The sequence below is a fragment of the Lactuca sativa genome, chromosome 6 (assembly GCF_002870075.4).
Source record: "Lactuca sativa cultivar Salinas chromosome 6, Lsat_Salinas_v11, whole genome shotgun sequence".
NCBI classification, from domain to species: Eukaryota; Viridiplantae; Streptophyta; class Magnoliopsida; order Asterales; family Asteraceae; genus Lactuca; species Lactuca sativa.
In genome coordinates, this window is record NC_056628.2 from 203,354,102 (window position 1) to 203,364,868 (window position 10,767).

Here is a 10,767-nt window from a genome sequence, read left to right on the forward strand (position 1 = left end):
TGTCCGACAGAAAAATATATTAAGATAATAAAATAATATTAAATAAAAATACATAATTTTTTTTTCTAAATATACCTTTCAATTTTGACCGTATTTATAAAAATGCCCTAATATATTATTTCTGACTGATTGTTGATTTCTTTACCGGATAAAAGCTCAAATGTATAATAATTATAAGTTTTTTAGGATTAATTGTTAAAAACAATATTACGATATGAAATTAAAGTATAAAGCATGATTGTCAAAATCGCGATCAAGATCGTAGGATCATACGATCCTACGATCCTAGGTATGAAAAACGATCCGGATCGTAAAATGATCGTATTTGGGGTAAGATCGCAGGTAGAGTCGTAAGATCGTAGGTAGGATCGTAGGATCGCGATCCGATCCGATCCTACCATCCCTTATTTTTTTTATTTTTTGTTTTTGCAAATGAATTGTTTTTATTATTTTATGTTTTTTACCCTTTACCAATTTACCATTTATCATTTTGTATTGTGGCTTAGGGAGCACAGAACCATTGGTTTTTGGGGAGGTACCGTCGGTACCTCCAAGTTATGCTTCCGTGACATGTGCGGGCTCATGCGGGTTCATTTTTGGAGCTTTTGTGCGGGCTTTACAAACCGCTGTTGCATCCTCTATCTCTTCTAAATTCTATCTCTTCTCTTCTTTACACACTCAGCAATGTAATTAATTCCAAAACAAACAAATTGAGACCTTGATAATAATTTGCATATAAATATTAAAAGCGTGCATGTGATTCACGTGATTCATCTTTTTTTTTCTTTTTTCTTTTTTTGTTTTTAGGTTATATAATTTTGTACACATTTCATATTTTTAATGCATGATTTTTTTTAAATATTTTAGATGTTTTTTTTAAATTAACAAAAGTTTTTCTAAAGAAAAAAATGTTATTTTTTATTTTTTATATTTTCTAATTTAATTAAATAAAAAATAATAATGTGTCAAATAAGTTGAGTGGGTTGAAAAAGATAGTGTCTCCATGTATTGTGGGTTGAGAAAGATAGAAGAGAAAGATACAAAAAAAGCTGATGTGGCGGTGGGTTGAGTGGGTTGAAAGGGAAGGACTCCCTCCTCCCTTATGACTATTATTTTGAAGTTTTTATAACTTTTGAACGAAAAATTGAATGTTTAAAATATTTTTTATGATTAAAAATTATAAATTAAAATTATATTTTATTTTGTAGGATCTTAGGATCCCGATCCTGATCTTACGGTCCCGATATTGTAAACCTAAAAACGATCCTAGGTAGGATCTCAATCTTGACAACTTGGTACAAAGACCGTTTCGAAGATTTTCCTATTTTCAAATACTAAATTTTTTGAACTGTAACAAAAAAAAGTGTGCTACTATTTGGACTCCGTATTTACTCATAAGACCCTCTAATTATGAGTTTTTTTTTTGTCAAAATCAGCTTTTTCAGTTACTTGGAAATTGTACCGAAATGGTACCAGTTTTTTAAGTTCAGTTTTATTTTCAAATTTTTTTCAATTACACGATTTTTGAAGTCCAGTTTATTTTTCTTTTTTAGTTCGGTTTTTTTTTTATAAAAATTTGTATTACGTGATTGATAAACATATGGACCCATTTTAATTTATTTAAAATTATAAAGATTATTAGAAACACCAGACTTTTTTTAGAGGAAAATTACATTTTGCTAAAAAAAAAAGTAAGTGTTTAAAAAAAATGATATTTTTAACATTTTTTTACCAATTTTATTTAAATAAGTTTTTTTTAGTATTAAATATTCTAGAATAATTATTTTTGTGTATTATGATTTTAACATAAGAATACTTTCATATAAAAATATATTATTATATGTAAAAAAATCCAAAATAAAATAATAATAATAATAAATGATATTTGAATTCTATGACTAATAAGGAGTTAATAATTAAAGATAAAAGCCATGAAATTATTATATAATGATAGATATTAAGAAAGTAATTATCATGTGATAATTAGTTTATTTAAGGGAAAAAGCAAAATAATGATGAGAGGGTCCATTAAGATTATAAATAGGGTCTAATTAGATGGTCCCATTCAAATAATATAATATTAATCTTAAAAAATACTACTAATTAAATGGCAAAAATAAAGCAAAAACTTTATAAGAACTTACGAAATGCTCTACATAAAAGCAATTCTTTTTTGGACAGCCAGGGGTCCGACCCCTCAAAACGCCGAAATCCCGCCTATAAATGCCTAACGAATCTCCATTTTTTCCGGAGAAGAAAAGTCATTGAACGCCGCTTGCGTCTTAAATCCAAAAACCCCTTCTATTTATTTTCACAAACAAAATCAACGCTACTATTACTATGTGTCCAACCGGAACTTCCCAATCCCTATGGCCGGCGAGGAATATCTCCGACCTACGCTCTGCATTTGAGGTCCTCGACACCGATCATGACGGAAAGATCAGCCGTGAAGATCTCAAAACATCTTATGCAGACGCCGACGACGAAGTCATCGCCACGATGATGACGGTTGCTGATTCTAACAAGGACGGTTACGTTGAGTACGATGAGTTTGAGAAAGTGTTGAGAAGTGATTACAGCGGCAGCGGCAGCGGCAGCGTGATGGCGGATGTGTTTAAGTCTATGGACAGAGACGGCGACGGAAAGGTAGGGTATGGAGATCTTACGAGTTATCTCAGTTCGGCGGGATTTGAGGTTAATGACGATGAAATCAAAGCGATGCTTGGATTGGGCGGAGTAGACGGTGGTGCCGACGGTGTAACGTTCGACGAATTTCTAAAGATATTGTCGGTTTGATAAATTCTATTGATAAAGATGTCTATGGTGCCTATTTTCTTTGTAAATCAAATTGAAACTAGACGAATTTTAATGTGGTAAAGCTGAAATTATCAATTGAAATTGATTTTTTTTTTCAACTGCGGTTTATATTTTTGTTGTTTTTTTTCATAACGATTGAAAGCTATTTTATCAATTTGTATGAGAATCAGTTCCAAAGTAAGCTTATAATTTAGGCAACAAAGCCATACCAATTATTCGAAAATGCAGAAATAAGATATCGGCCAAACTAAATTCTAAGGGTTCTATGGTAAAGGTATCATAAAATACACGACAAAAAAATACATGCTTTTACTTTGGGAAGTGATTTCCATTGTACGTTCTTAATTTTATTTTAAATTGACTATCACATTTTTCAATTTCATTCAATTAATTAGTTTTCAAAAATATAAAATAATTTTCGACCTAGTTTAACTAGATTATAACCCGTGTTAAACGTTGGGAACATAAATTAAATACATATCATATTGATAGGTGAAATTTTAATAAAAAAAATGTTAGTTAGATTCATTTTTAGAGTTTTGAACCAAACTTGTTAAATAAAAATATTAAATATTTATATAAGAGCAATTTGGTTTTGTAATACAGTAATTTTTAACATAAATGATTCACATGATCTTTGTTTTATCACCACATGATCTTTGTTTTATCACCACATGATCTTTGTTTTATCACGATATGATGTGACTCCTTGATCAAAACATGTTATGTAATAACTTTATGAATTGAATTTGTTCGATGTACCAACCCCCATGGAGGCTCGCATGGCTCTTTTCATATTGGCCTTGTAAAACCAAAAGCAACAATAAGTTGTTATATGTACCAGCAACCTGCAAAGAAATTCGATAAACATTACAATTAAAGTGCATTGTCATAACCATAAACATCAGATTCAGACATGTAATTTGGTCAATTTCTAAAGTATTTTTTCCTTATAAGAATTAAAATATGATTTTTCAGGCTACGCCGAATCACATATACATATCTTTTACTTAAAGAAATTATTACAAAAAAATAACATATTATGAACAAAAAATAATATTAGTTTCATAATTTGCCAAAGGTTAACATTAATGAATTATAATGAACTTTCACAAATCTTGCATTTTGGTCACCACATCCAAATAACAAATGAAATTCAGTTTAATGGATTGACTCAAGAAGTGCATCCATGACTTCTTGTACCTGAATTTTGGGAAACGCTAAGACCTACTGAGATATGAGGGAGCGGTCTGTAAGGCTACGGTTGGTTTCTGGAGGGCATTATAAATTCAAAATCGTTAGCACATATCTTTAATACATGCTTCAGTTATCAAATTTAGATCAAACTTGTCAAAATCAAATTACACAAAAAAAAAAAAAAAAAAGATATGTAACCTAGCAATCAAACAACATATTTTTCATAGAAATAAATATCACAAATCTACAATTTACACTTTATATAATATTCTTAAATTATAGAGTAAATTACACGAATGGTCCCTATGGTTTGGGGTAATTTACGCCTTTGGTCCCTAACTTATTTTTTTAACTCAGAAGGTCCCTACTATTTGTTTTTGTTACGCTCTTGATCCCCACTGTTTTTTTTTGTTACGCGCTCGGTCCCTGTCTTACCTAAAAAGATTATTGTTTAAATAGAGAAAAATAATGGGGTAGGTAAGGTAAGGTGAGGGGTGGGGTTACGGGTGTGTTTATTTAAATAAATTAAAAAATTAAGGGCAAAATAGTCTTTTTAGGTAAGACAAAGACCAAGCGTGTAACAAAAACAAACAATAGGGACCTTCCGAGATAAAAAAAAAATAAGTGAGGGACCAAACACGCATATTACCCTAAACCATAGGAACCATTCATGCAATTTACTCTAAATTATATCTTACATTTTCATCTTTAATGGTCACTAACACCTCTTTCTGCTCTATTGTTGTGACATGAAAGAACTATAGAGTACACATGCTTAATCGTACCGACAACAATCAATATTTTTTATGATAAATATTGATATAAGTTTTGTTAACGATAAAAGATAGATTATCTTTTATCTATTTAAGTTAATTTGGTTCCTTTGTAAATCCTTTATTTGTGTATATATATACCTATAATACTTTGTACAAATTAATAATAAGAATCGGCAATATATTTATCATATGGTATCAACCTAACATAACAGATCCTTCTTTTTTCTCAACCCAACCCACACCTCTCTTCTTCTTCTTCTTCTTCTTCTTCAATCAAGATCCATGGTTGCCGAACTATCCATGACTACTCTTCTTCACATGCTCACCATTAAACTTACCTCTACCAATTATCTTTTGTGGAAGAATCAAATTTATCCACTCCTCCCTTACGTGGACGATACTTCTCCTTCCCCCTTTCAAACAATCATAGTCGATGGGAAGGAATCCCCTAATCCGGCCTACATCTCCTGGCTCGAAAAAGATCAAACAGTCATGCTTCTTCTTCAATCTTCTCTAACCGAGGAAGCCATGGCTGAAGTTATTGGCGTCACAACTTCTCGAGACACGTGGACCACTCTAGAAAGGGCTTACAACCATCACTCATCTGAACGTATAGAAAAGTTGAGTGATTCTTTGCGCCAATTGAAGAAAGGTACATCATCTGTCTCTGTTTTTGCCAAAAAAATTTAAATCTCTCTATGATCAATTGATAGCTAATGGACATCTGGTCGATTCTATGGACAAAACTCACTGGTTTTTATGCGGTCTTGGTCCCGCTTTTGAGACGTTTTATACTGCACAACAGGCTGTCGAACCACCGCCCTCCTTTGTTGGTCTTGTCTCTCGGGCTGAAGGGCACGAGCTTTTCTTGGTTTCTCGTCATGGATCTGCCCCACCTGTTGCCGCCTTTTATGCTCAACATCAACCTTCTCGAGGCTGTGGTTCTGGTTCTGGCTCTCGAGGTGGCCGAGGTCGTGGTTCCGGTTTCTCTAGTGGCTGCGGACATGGGAAACGTCCTCCACACTGTCAATTGTGGAGGATAATAAAAAAAAGTAAAATGAAATATGATGGTAAAAATAATCCAAAAACTATTTAACATAATGTATATTTCATAAATGGATGTTAAGTATATAAACCTCATCTACTTGTTGGAGATCAACAATAACATGAAAATCAAACTTATGAAGGAAATCGTCATTTGCAGAGTAGAGGATGGAGGACAAAGCGTTGCTACAATTAGCATATGTGCTTTCTAGACTGGCTTTGGCAAGAAATCTTAACAATAAAAAAGATGTTATTTTTGTTGCTTTAAAATAGGATCATTGATAAAGATCCTAGTCATGGTGAAGTAATTTGTGATGGAGAACTGTTCTAAAATGATGCATAATGAAGTTAGTATAAATGTATATTCATTTATAGTAAAAGGAAGAATCATATTTTGAATTTTTTTAAGGCGTAAGTTGTGAATCAGAGTAATGAGCAAACATCTATAATAAGATATTTTTCCGTATTGAATAACAACTACCATAGGAGTTTGTTTGTTATTTTCCAAATTGTTAGCAAATTGTTGTGCATACCCATCCCAGAGTGTTAAATTTATTTGTTTGCTTCTATAAAAAAACCAATAAATAAATAAATATACAATATAAAATGACATTATAAAGTAAAATTTGACACAAAATTTTGAAAAGTAAACATACTCTAGATCTTCCAAGCTCAAATTGACTCTCTTTGATAATTTATTTTTCTTGTTCACAAGGGTTCCATTGGGAAGCATCTCACAACATCTCCAATAACATATATTATATAAGATAAAAAAATGGATGATTAGTATATAAAATTCGGTATGGTGAGTGATGGTAAATAACATAATATCGTTGTATAAATCGTTAGATTGTAACATATAAACTAACCAACATGTGTGTTCTCAAAAAAGGTACCATTCAAAATGGTGTTGAAGTTTGCAAAAGAGAATCCATAAAGTGATTCAGTCCACTCATTGAATGGTGTAACTTTGGTTGTGATATAAATATTGATTTTGTTTTCATTATCAACAAAACTATTTTTGTTTTGATTAAACAAAGTTGTGGATTTTAGATGTAGTAACAACCATCCTCATGAAGCAAACTTTTAAATCTTTCAACCCATCCATTAGTAACCTCTGCCTTGACCTTCCTTCCCTAAATGCACAAAAAACCAGTTTATATTAGGGATGAAAGTGGGTCCAAACCCGGACCGGATGGACCCAAACCCGGAAAACCCGGAACCGGTTAACGGGATTTTATAGAACCGGAAACCAGACCGGTATATAGGAACCGGTTCCGGTTCGGTTCCGGGTAAAGTGGGTCTAGAACCGGAAAACCCGGAAACATCAAAGTGGGTAGGTTGGAACCGGATAAAGTGGGTTTAGACCTGAAAAACCCGAAAAAACCGGAATTTTTTGGTAATTACTTACTACTTAGTGGGTTGAACTTTGAAAATTTTCATATTGATATCCCGACTTTGGGGAGCTGTAACTTATTGAATACGAAACCACAATTAACAAAATTAGAGTCTAAAATCATGTACAAACTCTAAAATACACTTTGGAAAAACCCGCTTGTCAATCCGAATTTAAACGAATGAGATATACTTGTGTTAATATTTTCACATAATACAAAGTACAAAAACAAATAGCTGAAAAGTTGAAACTTTTCAGTTTTGATATCCCGACTTCGGAGGACTGTAAATCATTGAATGTTAAACCAAAAATGACAAAATTATAGTCTAAACTCATGTACAAACTGTAAACTAGAAGTTGGAAAAAACCATATGTCAATCCGATTTCAAACGAATTAGATATGCATGTTTTAAAACTTTCACCGAATACAAAAAACTAAAAAACTAAAAACTTTCAGCTTTGGTATCTCAACTTTTGACGATTGTAAGTCAATGAATATAAAACTAAAAATGACAAATTTATAGTCTAGAATCATTTACAAACTCTAAACTACATGTTGGAAAAAACCGTATGTCAATTGGAGTTGAAACGAATAAGATATGCATCTTGTAAACATTTCACAAAAAGTGGTTCTGGCCCTAAAAGTGGTTCCGGTTCCAAAAACCGGTTCCGGATTTTAGACCCGGTTTACCCGGACCCAATGGACCCAAACCCGGATTACCCGGAACCCGGATAAAGCCATTTTTTAAACCCGGAACCGGACTCGATTTTATATATTCCGGTTCTAACGGGTCTGGTTCCGGTTCGGTTCCGGTTCCGGTCCGGTTTTCCGGTTCTAAATCTCATCCCTAGTTTATATATTGTTATATGTGGTTAGAATGAACTTGTAAGAAAATTCATAAATAAAAAATTGTTATTACCTGTTCATCAATGAGAATCATATCAATTTTTTAAGTCTTTGTTGAAGATCCATAAGCAAGATGTTTTATGAAACAGATTATTCTTACTCTCATGGTAAATTGATTTTTTGAAGCATTAAGTTGGTATATGAATGTAATGTTGCTTTGAACCATGTTTCTGTTTGTGAAAATACTAATCATTGTTAAACACATGTGACTCAACCAAGTAATATGGACCGGGTAAAATAGGCAAAACAGGAACAATTCAAAATTATAGGGTCAGAGTGAAAATATAGTTTTAAGGAAATTTATAACTTTTGACATAACTCAAGGACGCCGAATGTAATTTAGTCTAAAACATATAATATAGAAAGTCTTTTGTATGTAATCAAAATCAAATTATAAAAATAAAATAAAATTCTAATCATCCAAATATTAATGATGTTATATACTTTTTAAAAATCTCATAATGCAAACCTGACAATAAAGTTAGTTAGTATAAATAGTTTTTTCTAATGCTCATCAGAAAACATATCATGCAGTAGAAGGGGCAGCAGTGGCGGGGGTAGGGGTATTTCAGGTAAAGAGAACGTATATATAGATGTTGTTCTACCCTCATTCATCATGCAAATAGTATTCAATATAAAGGAGTATTTTTTTTATGTGGTGTATAGAAATATACCAGTTCCATTCATTGATATATATCGTTGTATTTGATTCATGATTACATTTGATTACACAAGTTTCAGGAATGTTGCAAATAGAGGATATAACGTTGATTATACACAGACTCACAAACAAACATAGGTCAACACATTAAAAAAATCGATATAAATGATGTAATTTTGTTTTTGTAAACGAATGAAACTAATATGCTTAAAGTAGATTAATTAATTTTTTTCATGACCTCTCAACAGGAATACAATAATAACAGGTAATAAGAACAGAGTAAATGCAAAAAATTGGAGAATAAGAAAGAGAACAAAGTAAAGAAAGAACCTAAAAAAAAGAATTGGAGAAGAAGATCGCTGAAGAAGAACACTGTAAATCGTAGGGCTCAATCCAAAATCCTAAGAATAACAACTTCAATGTAATCGTATAAAAATGTTTTTGAATAAAAAAAATCATTATCTTCAGAAAAAAATTGGGATCCTAAGATATTATCTAAGAGATTTTCGGATATTCATTTGGAAAAAAAATTAAGATATCAGTTATAGTGATTCAAAATTTTAAATTAATTGATTTGCTTATTTAATGAGTTTTATAATTCAAACCAATATCTGAAACTGATTCATTTTATGTGAGATATACTGTGAATAATATTGATTTTAATTTTAACTCTCACATAGTTTGCTGATTTAATGGGATTAGATTAGATTTTATATGTTAATAACCGAATTATTGATATGCTTATTTAATGAGTTTTTCAAGAAAGAAAGAAGCTAAACGGATTTGAATTTTGAAGCAAAAAACTATAAATAAGAAAGTTAAATTAGGGACAATATTAATTAGAGAAACTGATATCTGGTATATAAATAGAATGATCTGCTTTAATTGATAACATAATTATTGAATTTAAATATTCTATAATTATTAAAAATTCTATAATTAAATATAATTGTGTTTGAATTTTATTTGGGGAAGATGATGTCAGCAATTTGATCTAAGGGTGAAAAACAAAAGATTGAAATACAATCAAAGGCCCTGATTGCTTCATTGATGATTATTTTTTAATCATATTAGAGATAACCGAATTATTGATATGCTTATTTAACGAGTTTTCAAAAAAAAAAAAAAAAAAAAAAAAAAAAAAAAAAAAAAAACTAAACGAATTTGAATTTTGAAACCAAAAACTATAAATAAGGAAGTTAAATTAGGGACAATATTAATTAGAGAAAACTGATATCTGGTATATAAATAAAATGATATGCTTTAATTGATAACGTAATTGTTGAATTTAAATATTTTATAATTATTAAAGATTCTATGATTAAATGTAATTGTGTTTGAATTCTATTTGGGAAAGATGATATCAGCAATTTGATCTAATGGTGAAAAACAAAGGATTGAAATACAATCAAAGGCCCTGATTGCTTCATTGATGAATTAAAGGGTTATCTTTTAATAATATTAGAGATTTGCTAAAGTTTTGGTTGATTAGGTAGTGGAGGAGGAGCTTCTAAGTTCGAATCTTGTGCCCCTCTTTTTCTAGCATTTATATTGTTTTATAACAAATTACTAAAATAGTTCATGTGATTTACCAAATGATACAAATTCAGTCACTTTATGCTTGAAAAGACGAAAATGTCTTACAAATTCAGTCTTTTAATGGTTGAATACTAATGAAGTTAGTAAAAATGACAGACATTATCCTACGTAAAATATGGTTTGTTTAATTAAGCCACTCGAAGTGGCTTCGGCATCTTATTCGACATTCTCGGTGAACATCGGGCCAATGCCTCGGCATGCCGAGCTCAGCTCGGAAACTCGGTGATATTTCACCAATGAGAAAGAAATGATTTTCTTTTTTCTTTATCTTTTTTAATTTTTTTTAACCATTAACTCATATTTTTTTTCAAAAAATACGTTCTTTTAGAAAATATAACTGTTTTTTTCAAATTTCAAATTTTAAACCCCC

The 10,767-nt window shown here is 31.0% G+C and overlaps 1 protein-coding gene across 1 annotated transcript; it reads left to right on the plus strand.

Annotated features, from left to right (window-relative positions):
- Window positions 1-2,171: 2,171 nt before the first annotated feature.
- LOC111914172 (calcium-binding protein CP1) lies at window positions 2,172-2,915 on the plus strand. Its single transcript, XM_023909929.3, has one exon. It carries the CDS (start codon window positions 2,341-2,343, stop codon window positions 2,794-2,796), a length of 456 nt encoding a protein of 151 aa, XP_023765697.1. The 5' UTR covers window positions 2,172-2,340; the 3' UTR covers window positions 2,797-2,915.
- Window positions 2,916-10,767: the final 7,852 nt, after the last annotated feature.